General features: G+C 40.5%; 2 protein-coding genes across 5 annotated transcripts; one reads left to right on the top strand and one right to left on the bottom strand.

The window, feature by feature from the left end:
* Positions 1–5,821: 5,821 nt before the first annotated feature.
* Positions 5,822–13,247, bottom strand: LOC117401397 (serine/threonine-protein kinase NIM1). Of its 2 annotated transcripts, XM_059014047.1 has the most exons (6): positions 12,591–13,247; positions 10,791–10,874; positions 10,171–10,476; positions 9,515–9,783; positions 8,240–9,029; positions 5,822–8,125 (listed from the first exon to the last, which is right to left on the bottom strand). In XM_059014047.1, the coding sequence occupies exons 1-5, from the start codon at positions 12,610–12,612 to the stop codon at positions 8,280–8,282; spliced, it is 1,431 nt and encodes a 476-aa protein (XP_058870030.1). In that variant the 5' UTR covers positions 12,613–13,247; the 3' UTR covers positions 5,822–8,125; positions 8,240–8,279. The 2 variants fall into 2 exon arrangements, with proteins under 2 accessions (XP_058870030.1, XP_033857943.3); XM_034002052.3 differs by having other exon boundaries at positions 5,823–9,029.
* Positions 13,248–13,339: 92 nt separating this feature from the next.
* On the top strand, positions 13,340–15,751 carry LOC117962711 (DNA polymerase epsilon subunit 4-like). 3 transcript variants are annotated; one of them, XR_009319831.1, is made up of 5 exons: positions 13,340–13,833; positions 14,813–14,897; positions 14,993–15,034; positions 15,301–15,382; positions 15,571–15,751. XR_009319831.1 is itself a non-coding variant. In XM_059014048.1 (4 exons), exons 1-4 carry the CDS (start codon positions 13,582–13,584, stop codon positions 15,312–15,314), a joined length of 393 nt encoding a protein of 130 aa, XP_058870031.1. In that variant the 5' UTR covers positions 13,340–13,581; the 3' UTR covers positions 15,315–15,751. The 3 variants fall into 3 exon arrangements, 1 of the variants encoding a protein (XP_058870031.1); XR_009319830.1 differs by having other exon boundaries at positions 15,301–15,378; XM_059014048.1 differs by having other exon boundaries at positions 15,301–15,751.
* The last annotated feature ends 160 nt before the right edge of the window (positions 15,752–15,911 follow it).

Below are 15,911 nucleotides of genomic sequence, written 5' to 3' on the forward strand. Positions count from 1 at the left end.
TTAAGCTTTAATCGAAGGAATGTATTTTTTTTATATCACGCTTTATTTTATCAATGGCTGCTATTCTATAACCAGTATGGGTTGGGGGGGGGGGCACACATTGTTTTATATTGCTGAACTGAAATGTGAAATATACAATTGAAAAGAATGATGCATAGTTGTTCTGAAAACCATTATCATGCTATTTTTTTATATCTTTTTTGGATCGTCTGCTCTCGCATGTAATCTCCTTGTCCTTGTGGTGTTGTCTAATTTGGGAGGAGCGGGGTCCATTTTCATCAAAAGGGCTCCCAATGGAGACCAAGGATAAGGCAAAGCAAGTTGTAAATGTTTCCTGTGTGCCTGCGAGCCATGATTGTGCTCCTCTCGTTGTTTGTTATTTGTTTGTTTGTCCTTGTACAATTTTTTAACGTCCTTGTTTAATCCCATACGCACTGTGAATGCATCTCTGTAATCGTAAAATGAAAATACATTTTGTTTTTTGGAAAAAAAAAAAAATGGTGTGACTTTATTTTTAGGGGGAGGGGAGGGATTTGAGGCTCCTTTGAAATGATTTCTTCTGATAAGACATGACACGACCGAAAATGGTTTGATTAAATTTGCCGGTACACAAAGGTGGTACTAAAAAGGTTTTACTCATTGCCCAAGATCAGATACAGCTCAATACAACACCTGTAATGAATCTCCTCCCAGCGGCTGAGGAGTTCATAACACTGACATCAGCATAAGACCCGTTGAATGGTAAGATGTTCGTCTTTGAACCATGTGGTTTGTGGTTCACGTCCAGCCCTTGCATTTCCATTCAATTCAATGGGCTGAGATGCCAATTCATAACACACTTCGCTAACTGAGGGTAAGAACACTTAAACTATAACATGGAAGATAAAGACAGAACAATAACACTTATTGGAGCCACTCGGAAAGATTGAAACACCATAAATAACTCCAGTCCTTCGCGTTCCATTCGCTCCCACATTTTACTCAAGATTATACACGTCAAATCATATTGCAGCAGCAGTGAGGAAGCAATCCGCTTCTTCAATATGACTGGACATGACATAGGTCAATAAACTGAGATCTGGCTGTGTGAACCCAATCCTTGCCAGGCAGTGCAGTGCAAGAGCGAACGCCCCAGAGCTGTGAAGAATTTAAATATCGGGACTTTCTTCCTATGCATCGGGACGCGGGACATTTGCTAGGAAATCAGGACTGTCTCGACCATATAGGGACTGCTGGCATGTATGTTAACCCCGAACAGGTTGGGCCGTCTTCAAAGACATGCTGAAAACGTACTGCCGTTTACTGGGGTTCAGTTTCTTACAAGCTAGCAATCCAGATCTCAGCACGGCCTGTCTGTTCCTGTTCTTCCTATGATTGACAGTTTCCTACTGGCGGCAATTCATAAATGAACACTTTTGTTACTCAATCAGACTTTTGAAGAGGTTGGCAAGGCTTACTGATTTTGTGCGACTGCATGAGAAAACACAAAGGAGTATTTTAGCACCACTGTGCGATGTTGCAAAGACTGAGTCACTTTAATAAACCATGCCAACAAAGGAAAATAAAATAGAATTGACAGATCTGAATAGAATCGCATTGTTTATCCTAAAGACTATTCAAAACATCGGCTGCAGACCATTGCAACACCCCAGCATTTCTCATAATAAACGAGGAGTGCTGGTCACGGATGAAAAATATCTAATATAAACTCTGGAACGTTAGTCAGATTTTGTCTGCAATATTATATTACATGACAAACGGATTCAGTGGGATAGTATCACTTGTGGAATTGTCACTGTGTGTCTCGGACCTCGGACGGGTTGTTTAATCAATGAAAACACTAAGCAGATTCAAACCAGCACTGTGTTTTTGCACTTGCATGCGATTCATAAGCCTTTGCTGCTTAGAGATTGCAAGAAGCTATTGCATTAATCATGTGGCCAAAAAGGGTACCAAATGATTATTACTCAGCCTTTTAAGCGCCTGATTCAAAAAAGCGAGCCTGCCTGCGTTCTGCAAATATAAGCCAGTGATTGTTTGGAGGCACAGACAGGTACAATGCTGGACTACCTCACCTAGGGTATCAACAGATACTACTTAGTAGGCAAATATCACCATCAGCGAAACAGAGGGCCAAATCTATACAAATCCCTCAAGTACAAAACCCCTCAAGTACAATCATATCTGACTTGTCCCTGACGTTGCTCCAGTCCAGTGAAACAGTCGCACTTAGTTTGCGTTGATGTACATACTGTGACAGGTCAGAGCTCCTGCACATTGTGGGGAATGTCTGGTTTGTGGCTCTTTTAAACAGCCACAGGTTTAATTGATTAATTGTTTTATTGAGCCAGGATCACCTGGCACTGATGTAATTAAGTACACCTGACTGTAATTAGCAGGCAGGTATTTAAACAGGTCTGGAAGGTGTGTCAGGTGTCTGTGTTAAGGCCTAAAAAAGAGAAACGTAAAGTTCTGGCAATACTTGATACAGTATATGTATTGTGGTTGCCAGTAAACGGTTTAGCCATCTGGTTTTATCAGTTAAAAGCTTGTAAAAGTTTAGTTAGCACCCCTGGGTGGAGTTAGGCTTCTGTTTTGTTGATTTTGTTTTGTGAACCTCCCTGTTTTCCTCTCTATTTGTTGTGGCAGTCCAATACTTCTTTATACTCGAAAGACAGCGTGAACGGTCCCAAGAGGGGCAAAGAACGCCCCACTTACACTCTTTGCAACCCAATGCAATCCACTATGAATAAAATGGAGGGGGGAAATCGTGTAAGGAATTATGCCTTGAAGCACTGAGGATTTATTTAATCAAAAGGATATCAAATAGGATTCAACATTAATCCCCGTGCACATCAACACAGCTCTTCAGTTCTGGTTGGCTGTGTTCCAAAAACGATTTCAGCATCTGCTTAGCCTAATGAAGCCTCAATAAAGGCTTCCCACAAATGCTGCAGTGTCCCACAACGATGTTGAAATATGGTTTATTGCTGTCTGACTGTTTTATTATAGCTTACTATGACCTTCTGGGCATTTAAGAGAGGTTTATAGTTCAATTTCTCGAAGGTCTAGCTGCAGTAGCTGGTGCTTTCCCCAGTTTCGCTCTGTGATCCAAACTGGCCTCCTGCACTGTGAAAAACAGCCCAGCAGTGACCTGCACCGCGTACCAGGGCTTGGTTTTTGAAGCAGAAGCAGAAACAGTTTATTTTTGCATTGGTAGCTGATGCCATGCACAGATCTGATTTAATACCACTGCCAAGCAGAGCATGTTTATGCTCACCCAGACAGCACTGGCTCTTTAGGATGCATGGGAATGTAATTAAGTACAACTAACTGGGCATGCATGCCCTGTAATTTTCCTGGCAGGCCTATGACATGTGATACAGTCGGTACCATAAATGTACAGTATGATGCCCATACTGATTACTTCTTCATGAAGTAGCATATTCTTAAAAGGTAAACAAGTTAAGATGCGTATTAATAATGCATTCTTCTTTTGCCAGCTACAGTAAACACCATAAGAAATGCTATCATTTATTGGGAGACCACAGGAATTTAAAAATGCATAAGATTTGCAAGCCTTGTGTTACAAAGCTGTGCTGAGCTCTGAAACACGCCTCCCATGTGGACAGGATGCTATGAAAGCACAGGTACACATTTGTCTTTCTTTGCATTCCAGCTGTGTTCATTCTGGCTAAGCAGGGGGAAGGAAAGCGAAATTGCGTGAGAGTTTTGCATTCTGTGTCCTTGCCAGTGCTTCATTCTTTGCTCGTTTGTCAGAAACACTTCCTAGCTTGCCTTTCGCTGGCTCCCACAACCTGAATCACATTTCTTAAATAGGTCATCCAGCCAGCATGCTGCCACTGCAGTTCTTATCTCCCATCTCCGTAAATACTCCCCTTGTTGAGACACTCAAGTTTACTTGGAAGAGGGAAACGCATTGAGCAGGAACACTTGCTAACTATAGTGCAGTCCAAGCTTGCACCCCCTTTGTCGTGCATCACGCTACAAACTTTAATGTCCTGTTTCCTAGGCAATCAGCCAGTAAAACCATTTATCAATAAACTCCCTCACCACAGCCAGACAAAATAAGTTCATAGAAGGAGAATAACAAGTATCTAGTGAAAGCATATGGTAATGCATAGTCATGCATGTTTTACGAACAAGCAATACTGTGGTTATTTTCACCTGGGAATGCACAGTACTGTTTGTACCTGGCACTGCAAAATAAGAAGTGACTAAACTTCAGGGGAATAAATATTTCATCCGTGATTGTGGATTTTATATCTGCTTGCTTTGTTGTTTACCTTTTCATGAAAAGCGTTTTTCTGATTACATGTTGTAGAATCTATCTACTGACGCATATGCCAGATCGGAAGAATTCTGAATCCATCCATGTGACAAACAAGCCAGCTGATACAGAGAAGCCCTGCTAGAATTACCAAGGGGTTCTGATCCTCTGCCCGCCTTGGAGGTGTAATGAATTCCCTTTATGGGGAATGGGTTTCAAACAAAGGGGTACATTTTCCAAATATCCATTAGCGCATTTTTTTTTTTTTTTTTCAGAAATGAAAACCAACTCCATTGAAGTTAGCAAATCAGATATAAACGATTTGGAGCACAGGAACTAGCTTTGACAACCTAGCCCAAGGGCTTTGAGGTTTGGGAATCCTGTCCTTTGCCCTGCAGCTCACAATCCAATGATCTACTGCCCACCATGCTTAGTTTCAGTGAGAGTATATAATTACAAACGTAATCTTTACCGCAGGGTCGTAAAACAAATGATAGCGAAGGTGTCAAAGCTGTTCATTGCCCAGCACAGCATAAAAGACTATTGTGACGCTCCTTAAGTAATCCTGAGATTTTTTTAAATTTCATCGCAGTTTTATTTTTATCGCATGCTGTACACCAATATTCTTAAGGGTTTTAAACCCTAACGAACACAGATTTACGACTTGATAAATAGACATCTGAAAATCCTTCACATGTAAATAGTGTTTATTCCACCAGCTACATAGCTCATATTTATATTTATTCATTTTGAGCCATAATAATCTCTTAATTTCCATGTGAGAATGCGGCTGGATTAGACCTGATTGGTAGAGAACATTATTATTATTATTATTATTATTATTATTATTATTATTATTATTATTAATCAGTCTTTTAGCAGACGCTGTTATCCAACGCAACTTACAGAGACTAAGGGGTGAATTATACATCACAGCTGCTGCTGCTGCAGAGTCATTTACAATAGGACCTCGGTTTTTTCCGTCTCATCTGAAAGATGGAGCACAAGGAGGTTAAGTGACTTTCTCAGGGTCACACACAGTGAGTCAGCGGCTGAGCTGGGATTAGAACCGGGGACCTCCTGGTATCAAGCCCTTTTCTTTAACCACTAGACCACAGTGAGAACATTATATGATTATGTATGTGTCAGGCTGAATTGCTAAATTGATTGGCAATTTATCCTGGCCCATCTGTATTTCAGCACAGATCTTTGTGCTAGCAGTTAGTTCTGTTTTGGACTGCAGGGGGATGCTAGCTTTCTCTGCTACATAGAGCTATTTTGTAAGAAGCCTGTTCTGCAACCTTTGTTTTGTTGAATGATTGAAAAGTATTTTATTTTTTGATTGAATTAAATAAATGAAGTGCTGTTGACAGAAGCTGGATTTAAGAGGGGGGTGGGGGGTGTGCTATCTGTGTCATAACAAGAATGGGCTGGGAACAAACGTCTTGGGGCACAAATGGAGACCAGATCATACTGCGGTATGAATGGGCCCCATGTGACAAAGTGCTTTATTATTGCAATTCAAATCATCCTGAAACCAAAAGTTACCTTTTTAATCTTCCAGTTTATGAGCCATTCATTAATCTCACACTGTAATTTCTCTGTCAAGCGTTATCTCATTAACCTGTGCAACACTGTCCCAATGTTACAGACTCCAATGCATACTCAATAAACAGTCACTCCAGTAACAAAGCATAATACCTTCATGAATCATTCCTATCTTTTTTTTATCAGATTCACAGCTGCCTCAAGATAAAGGTGAGTTTATTAAAAAGGCTTTGCAAGCCCTGTCTCACCTCACAACAGTTTTGTTATTCACTGTTAAGGCAAGGTGTGCACACTGCATCCACAGCAAGAAGGTTTTTTTTTTTTCTGCTGGAAGTTCTATTGGAACCAGCTGAGGTTCTGAAGATTGTTGGAACCCTGTTGAAAATTCCATCTGAAAATCCCAGCATTCCGAATAGATAAGGCAGATTTCTCCAGCAATTAGATTCAATAAGGAGTGGAAGCAACAAGCAATTGGCTATACAGTTTTACTGTAACTTTACAGTAGTTGACTGATTGTGTTCGTCTGTCACACTCTGCCTGGCGAACACAATACTGCCTTGATTCTGCATTAATCTTAACCCAACTTTTCTTATCATACACTTCTATGCATTTGGTTATAATATGATAAACTCTTAAGTCTTTTTATCCTTTCAAGTACAGTGTAACTATTAAGTTATTATGTATGTGTTTGAACTCCTTTTTGTGTTATCAGTATACTGTCTCTTAAAACCAGCATGTCACCAGATAACCCACTAGCAGTCATTGCTGGAATTATCAGCAGTAAATTATATATATAGATAAAGTGGCAAAAAAAAGTGTTGCAAAACGCAGATTGAAGTCTGTTGAAACACATTAAAGCGAGATTTATTTTCTTTTTGTTTTTAATGAAAATAGTAACTAGTAAAAACTTGCAAATACCTGTGAAGTATTTTTTTTTTTTATGGTACAGGATGTGCCAGGACGGGTTTCCATGATGTGCTGCCAAAGGTACAGCAATAGTAAAATAAAAGGGGGTTCTGCACTATCGCATGTAGGACCATTACAATTTATGACTCTAATTTCTCATGTGTAAGGTGGTAAAGTGTGGGTTGAGAATGAAACCAACGTAACAGCCAGCGATTATGATAAGGGTTACTGGAAAAGGCGTTCATGGTGTATTGTTAACTTTTCAGTTATCTTCAAGAGGAAATGGCTTTAATATATATGTGATGTACTTATCTAACCTTAAACATCCGGTGAATATTCCTAGCAGTTTCACACGAGGTGTTCTGCTCCTGCCTTCCATTGTAATATAACTTGGAATCCACTGAAGAAAACTGGTAACACAGCTCCCCCTGCTGGTGACTTGATATTCCGCCTCAGTACTTTTCTCGTTCCAGATACTGTATTTAACAAGTGAAAAACAGGCCTGCTTCAGCACAATTGATATTGAATGCATTTGGAAATCGTGGTTCACTAAAGTCACATGTATAGAAAAAAAACCATATATATAAAAATCATATTGCACGTCACTCTTTGTTCTAAGTTATATACAAATAAACAAGTCCAGCAACAATTGTGGGACTATCTTACAATAAGACCCATGCTGTATCCATGTTGATAAAGGAAATCGTGTCTCTTTTATTAGATTGAAAAAAAAAACACATCGAAAAACACAAACCAGAAAGACTAAAGATGTCTTCTCGTTAACATTTTAGTTTTTTTCTATTGGTCACTCAGTAAAGAAGCATTGCTATTTTGTCCGGCTATGTAAAAAAACCAAGGCTTTAAAATCCATGTTCTTCTTATTCGCATCATTATCACTCACTTATTTCTTGTTATGAAGGGCAACACTTTACATTAAGTGTCTCTGATTACTGTATGCTTATATAGCAGATACTTAGCAAATACATGTGGTACAATGTACTTAATGAGTAAATCATTTTGCATGATATAACCCTAACCCTAACCCTATTCCTAATCCCCCCTAACCCTAACCCCTTTCTGATACAATTGTGTACTTACATATATCGTACATAAAGATTTACACTTTAAGGACATTGTAACTATGCATAAAAACATTGTAATTATGTGGAAGTACACATGTATTTTACTATGTGACTACTATGTAAATACACAGTAATTAGAGACACTTAATGTAAAGTGTTATCTTATGAAGATCTGTCTTCAACGCTATGAATTTCTAAACTGCAACTTCCAGGTAAGTATCACATCCTGTGCTGCAGGTCATGCTGATTAGAGGCAAGAACCCAGACAGCGAGGATGAAGCTGATTCAACTTAAGAACCTGTGAAAAAAAATTATATTATTATAATTACTGGGATATGAACTTTATTATGCCTTGGCAAAACGTTCCTGATAAAATCTGCAAAATAAATGTTAAATAAATACATGCTATTACATTCTATTTATTCGCACGTGCAGCGTGCTGTAACGCGCATTCAGAGAATCACGCAGACGGTGGATGCAGTCAGCTTGTCCACTGCCAGGTTCTTGCTCCAGCCTTTCCTTGATCGGAAGTCGGGACACTCCGCAGCGAAGCCCACCGCTTCCACGAACCTCCTCTTCTGCACGCGGTACAGCAGGATGCGGTAGATACCGGTGATGGAGCTCTGGGAGTCTCTGAAGCCGTTGTTCTGGATGTGAGCGTCAGTGATCCCCAGCTCCAGCAGGGCGTTCTTCACCTCCTGCTCCTCCGTTTGCTTGGGCACGCAGTCTGCCAGGTGAGCCGGGGTGAGAAGGAAGGGCTGGTATGGCTGGGGGAACTCGATCCCCTTGAGCCAGGGGCTGGACATCACCTGAGCGATGGAGGAGCGGTCCACCGGCACGGGACGCAGGATGCCTTTGATCACCTGCTGGCACTGCTCCGGAACGTGGGCCGGGATGGTGTAGGAGCCCTGCAGGATGCAGCGTTTCAGCCTGCCCAGGTTGTCTGCATGGAAAGGCATGGTGGCAGTGACCATGAAGTAGAGGACTATGCCGAGTGCCCAGATGTCCACGTACCTCCCTAAGTAGCCCTTTTCCCGGAAGAGTTCAGGGGCCGCGTAAGGGGGGGAGCCACAGAAGGTGTTCAGGAGGTCGTTAGGGCCGCAGGTCGTGCTGAAACCAAAATCTCCCACCTTGACGCAGTAGCTCGCAGTGTAGAAGATGTTCTCTGCTTTTAGGTCCCTGTGGATCACGTTGATGTCGTGCTGAAAACAGAAAGAATAAAGAAAATATATACAGGGTGATTAGACAGTAAGTTTAGCACATCAACGCACCATACCATTGATGTGATAAACTTACTTTCGAATGACCCTGTATTTGAACTATTTCAGAAACAGTTACAGTTTAGCCACAGAACAGTAAAAGTGGCAAAGTGAACGTGAAAGCAAATCTCTTAAACGCTTCCCAATGTCCTTGAAAGATCAAGTCAAACTAGTATTTAAGACAACATGTAAGGAAAGACCATCCATCTATTATCCCTGTATAATACAATACGCACCAAAACATTGTGTCTTCCCCATGCTAAATCACCTATCTCTTAAGATTGTAATTGCCTGCTATTAACTTTGTCTGCTACCGCTGCTCTAAAAGATCCATGTTTCTTTCTACCACCCAACTCAGAGAGTACAGTCATGCAATAGGAAGCATCACCTTTCAACAGCCCCACCCCACCCCAGTCTCAGAAGCTCACCATGTGCTTGACTGCTGAGATGACTTGTGAAAAGACCAGCTTGCTCTCCAGGTCCGAGAGGCGCCCCCTGGTGCTGATCCTGGTGAAGAGCTCCCCGCCGCCCGCGTACTCCATGACAAGGTGCAGCCGGTTCAGAGTCTCCAGCACCTCGTACAGCCGGATGATGTTGGGGTGGGAGAGCTTCTCCATGCAGGCGATCTCGGAGTCAAACAGACTCTGGGACTTCTTATCCAGACGGGACTTATCCAAGATCTTGATAGCAACCTTTTCTGGGGTGAAAAGGAAGGCGAGTCGGTGTATGCATTCCTCATTAAATCATGCAGAAAACTACGCTGCCGGCACCCTATAGAATCAGCTAATCTCGCTTCATAAAGTCGAATGAAACCTGCTGAATAATGTTACGTTAACATATTGAATTACATACTGCGTTGTAGTTTTCCAGCTGCTTAACGAAAAACTGACAATTGAAAAATGTGACATTTCGAAACATGAAATACTGTACTACTATTATGGCATTGGGTAGACTTTTGCAATATCATTTTGTAGTGTCTTTGATTACATGATGTTAAACAAAAGATCTAAATTAGGTTAGTTTTTCTTAAGATTCTTTTAGACACACATAAACACACACTCACACACACACACACACAGCATACCCTTTGTCAGCACGTGAATTCCCAGTTTGACCTGAGAGAAGTTCCCGGAGCCGATTTCTCCGCGGATCTGATAGAATCCCATTCGCCGGCCCAGCGTGATCTCCTCTACCACCTTCTCGTTGTGCACCATGTCAGAGGTCACCTTCTCGAAGGGGGTGAGCTTCACCTGCGGCTCCTCCCTCTCCTTATCCTGGTCCTTCCTGTCCTTGTGCTCCATCTCTTTCCTGCTTCGCCGCTCCTCCGTTTTCTTGCCTCGAGGAGACGGATCTCTGTTTCTCGTCCGCCCCCCTTTGGAGTCTTTGGTACCTGTTATCAGAGAACATTGTTATTTCGGGGGATCACAGAAGCAAACCTTTATATAACGGAACTGGTTGAGATTTGGTGGAGGAGCAGGCTAATTCTGTATCTTTTTATGTCGTTGAGACTTTGAATCTGGCTCGGCTGACAAGGAATATGAGTTTCCCCCAATTGACATGTCACAAAACCATTTCAGCTCATTTCACATTGAGAGTGTCCCCTTGGTTAAAAAAACAAACAAAAACTGTACACTTAAATACTGATAGAACATACCATATTGTCAAAAAAACGACATTTGAATTAGAAAATACAGTCTTACTTACAGAGTACTTTTCTCCTCATCTGTTTCTGCATCCTGATCAGGGCAGTGTCGCTGAAAACCATTGCCTTCACCGTCTCCCCCCGAACTGAAGCAAGTCAGAAATAAATATCTTCTAGTTTTATAATCTTCTTTAAAAAAGTTATATATTTGAAGACTAGGAGACTTCTACTGATCCATGGCCTGATGGAAAAATAATCTTGCACAGTCAGATCCAAACCTTGGAGAATGGCCAAAGGCTCTTTGAAGATTTTGTAAAGACTGTGATACAATGGATAACCATGCTATAAAACAGAGAGCTGTATAGAGAGCAGAACCTCAAGTCTCAGTGGTGTCTGGAGCAGCAGTGTTACAATGACAGGCTCAGGGATCACACCTGTGCTTGTCAGGTGTCTTATCAAGTGGTTTTATGCTTGTCTACCAGGAGGCTGAGTCTATCTAATCCCCTGAGCAGAGTGCCTACAGGGTCTAAATTAAGAAGCCATGGTTTACATTTGCATCCTTAGTCAAAAACATGGAAGATTAGCCTTCTTCCATGCTGCACGGTACTTAGTCATGTTCTTACAGTGAAAGCAGAACCAGAAGTAAAAAAAAAAACAACAGAAAGGCTGTGGCGGTTCATGTTTCAAGTACAGTGCTACAGAAAAAAAAAGAGCTGTAGACAGGAATCAAATGATTATTTTCCATGAAGGGCATGTTGTCAGCTATCAATGGACAGAAACACGTTTCCACAATTGTCGTTTTTCATGCCGGATGAGAGTTCTGGCACTTTCCTTGCTCGTTCTGGTAGCTCTTCTTCAGCAATGTCAGGATCTTCAATCTGTATAGATCTGCATAGTCACATAATTGCATCTCCACCAGATCTGATGCAGCAATCTGTTATTATGGCAGGCATCCAAGTTACACCAAGACTCAAGCAGATCAGTCCCTTATAACAGAGAGACTGACATCAAATTATTAAACCATACTTTTTTTTAAAACACACTTTACCATACATCTGTGTTCTTTAAAATATGCTTGCTCTATGCGTTACCATGGTATACTGCAGTGAGCTTTTACAAAAGTGTATGTCCTTGAGATATTCCAATCCTGTACCCTGGCTCTCCTGCATAAAGCATTAAGCTGCAGGTTAATGCCGAGAAGCACCATTCCCTGACAATGTCATATTTGTCATACACTGATGATGAGTCATGGAGGTCCGATGATTTTTTTGCAAGCTCGACGTTTTTGGAGGTGATTGGTTTATCCTAATACAAATAAACATCTTCGGATAGTCTGATATTGAAGTAAGAAATGCTACATTGTAAAGGAGGATCCCACTGCAATGCACTTTGTGAATTTCTATACTTGTTATGTATTGTCCAGAGAGGGGTATTTTCAACGCAGTTTAATTAAACAGACAGTTTGACACTCCGAGGGTTCAGTTCATTCAAAGACACAGGCATGTTCTAACTATCGTGTCACGTGCAATGTTAAGCGCATTGCCCTATTTTGAAGCGAGCGCAGTGTTCGCCCCCTATCATTGACGTATATAATCTTACAGCATGAACAAACATTTACCTGCTCCTGACCGCAACTTGTTACAAGCTGTTTGTTCCTGTCAGAAAACGTGTGCATCCCTGCAAAACGGGTTCACTGGGGTAATGTTTAGTTACAGTGTGACTAAGGCATGTCTGTATATCATTCATATTACTATATATATATAGGCTTTTTTCCCACCCAGTACTGGTAGATGGGTGAAAATGTGTTGAAACAATTAAATAATCTAACTGTAATTAGATCTAATAAAATAATTGTACACTACCTGCTATCTGTGGGCCTTTCATTCAGATGAGATCCAAGACTGAACAATCAGTTATGTCTGCTGTATGTACAATGTGATACAGGGCAACACTAAGCCTGTGTTCTGATACATAACCCTCAAGTCAATCCTATTAGCAGCAGTGTACAGATATTAATATCTTTTAGCCAAGGATTACAGTCCATAAGACAGCAGTTAGATCTGGAGGGCACAGTCCACTTTTCCTAATGTATGTTGAGCATGGTAATTTGTAACACCAGGAAAGCACGGTTTTTTTTATGGCAATGCATACCAAACGACTTATATATTACACTGTATTGTAATTACACAAGTGTTCAGCAAATTAATTGAACACACAGGAAGGAAGCTGCTGCGCTCAATGTAAATGCTTCTAGAAAGAACTATGTCGAGCGGTTGTCACTCCATTGAGGCACCCGAGATTTGAGTGCAAGCTCAGTGTTACAGAGAGCTCAGTGCTGGCGAGGTCAGTCAGTCAAGTGCAGCTCATGGTCAACGTAAGTAATTGTAATGGGTTAATAATATCCCGTGCTTAATATTGCAATTCAACCTCTGATAAAGTCAGTCACCTGAACTTTAAAATGGTGCAAAGACCATTTCTTAAGCACTCAAGACCTCGACTTTAAGCGGACACAGCTCCTTCTGATCGGTTAATGCAGGTTTCATATTAGTTTTAAAATGGTATATATATATATATATAAAAAAAAATAAAAATAAATTAAAAAGTTTGTTGTTTCTCGCAGTATATAATGCAACTTCAATGCTAATGCCTGAAAAGTACCGTTTACATCCCCCGCGCAAATAGATTGAGGAGGAGTTTTGCAGTCTGGCGGGAGAAGACAACTTGCGCGTATTCCTGCAAGCAAGTTTCAAAGGATTTATAACGTAAGCGCCTGCATGACAACTGCGGGGTGCGTAGTTTACGTACTATCAAACCATTAGGATTGTTTGTGTGTGTTGACTGCCTGTGTAAAGGATGGCGGCGGCAGGAGCAGCTCCGGCAGGTCCGGTCGAGTCAGAGCTGGACCGGAGTGGGACAGAAGAAGACCCCAGAGAAGCGGTGTCGGAAGAGGAAGGTTGTCCGCAGCAACAGGCCGGGGCTCCGAGCTCGGCCTCCCACAACCGCCTGGCGAAGCTGCCGCTGTCTCGGATAAAGACACTGATGAAGGCCGATCCAGATGTGACGCTGGCGAGTCAGGATTCAGTGTTTATCATTGCTAAAGCTACAGTAAGGATTGTTTTGTTTTTTAAATAATGTAACGCACTGTAATATTGATAAACAAAACTAACGTTTACGTGACTCTGTCATCAAACGCATAACAACAAAAACATCAGTACTGTACTGTCTGCAGTTACTGCTTGCATCCAAAACGCGGTGTTTTACTGTTATTTGTTAAGCGGTGTTTTTTGGCACTGTTATGTTGCTACTGTAGTACTTTAGTAACTGTGTTTTGTGACGCATTTTTCTCTATACATTATTACACAGCACGTTTGTCTATATAGTACGTGAAGCCTAATCATTTATGGTATACTGTTGGCAAGCTGCACAGTATTTTGGGATTTAAGAAGCAAGCAAGTCTTCTGAATTATTTGTTCAGATCAATGCATTTGCTGTATGCTTGTTTGCTAGTTGGTTGTTTTTGAGGGATGTATTTGGCATCCATGCACAGTTTATTTAAGTTTTTTTTTTTTATTTATCATTTTGATGTAGTAGAGGGATGGGAATAAAACACCCATTGCCTAGTAGTTTGATCCATTCCTGGTTTTACTTTTGAGTTCAATAAGACACACCTGAGCTTGTTCCCTATACGCTGTTTCTAATCAGACTTCTAGTAAAACCAGGAATGGGTGAAACTGCTATGCAGTAGGAGTCTTTGTATATAGACTTATGTGTTGTTCTCCACTTTTGACCTGTGAACCCTATTCATCCTCTCCTTATACCACTCTGTTGATTCACTTCCAGTGCAACAGGTATTACGACCCTGTTGAATTTGTGTTTTTTTACTAGTTAACATGAAAACAAAAAAAGTTTGAAAGAAATGAGGGTCTTGAAAGAATGTTGTATATGAAAATGTTCTTAGACTAGGTTAGCTACCCCTTAAAGATACCAACATTAGCAAGGCAGAAATGCAGTAAAAGTAGTACATCTCAAGTGATGCTTGCCTCATGTCCTAACAGTAAAACTGTGTTTGTATTTGTATTTACAGGAGTTGTTTGTTGAAACAATAGCCAAGGATGCTCTTGTTTATGCTCAGCAAGGCAAGAGGAAGACCCTGCAAAGGAAAGATCTAGGTAACCTTGCCTTCAATTTGCTTGATACAAATACACATGTTTTATCTTAATTATTAAAGGAATGAACTTTTCCGTGTTACATTTTGCTGTTTCAGATAATGCAATTGACGCTATTGACGAGTTTGCCTTTCTTGAAGGTAAGTTTCTTTAAAAAAAAAAAAAAAAAAAAAAAAAAAAAAGCACTTGTTTTTTAAATTGAATTCTGCAGGGATGGAAATGAGATTCCCTTTTCTAGTGTGATTGCAAGTTGGAACATTGTCTTCATTGCAAGTCAGAGGAGTGGGATGAAAAATCATTAATCTGTCATAGGTACTCCCATGCAAAAATGAGAATTGGAATAGAATCATTGAAATTGTTTACTGCAAGTTTTAATGTTGGGTGTTCTGCTTTTATTTTATTTAAGGCACTTTGGACTGAAGTTTGGAAAACAATTCACAAAGAATGATGCGACTTTACCCCGAAGGAACCGTGGAATACATTTGCAAGTAGTTCATTTTTATAGTTTTGTACAAAGAAGGTTTTCTATGTAAAATGCTTTGTTTTGTGTGTATATATATCCCGAAGTGATTGTTTTTATAAACTTATGATTTATAAAGCACTCTTCCAGATTACAAACTAGTCGTCCGCCAGTATTGCACATGTTCAGTTTTCTGACCAAAATCATTATTTGCAGCATGAGGAAATCCTTCATTCATCTTCCCTGCTCAGCCCATAAAGACTTCTTTTGCAAAGTGCCTTCACTGCTGTATGTAGCTGACCCACCACATCAACATGACCGTTGCTCTCAGCTACTGGAAGTGTGTAAATGTCCACTCTTGTGTAATAAAACTGATATTTTGTTTTAAATATTGTAACATTTGTCATTTTTAGTTTTTTCATTTAAAAGTTCGAGTAATGCATAGAATTACTGCTCAGGCTTGGTGTGAATAAATGTAGGGGTGTATATTTAATAACCAACCAAATAAACATTTATGTAGTGTAACTAACTAAAATCATTTGTTTTATGAATCTTCT

The sequence above is a fragment of the Acipenser ruthenus genome, chromosome 47, assembly GCF_902713425.1.
Source record: "Acipenser ruthenus chromosome 47, fAciRut3.2 maternal haplotype, whole genome shotgun sequence".
NCBI classification, from domain to species: domain Eukaryota; kingdom Metazoa; phylum Chordata; class Actinopteri; order Acipenseriformes; family Acipenseridae; genus Acipenser; species Acipenser ruthenus.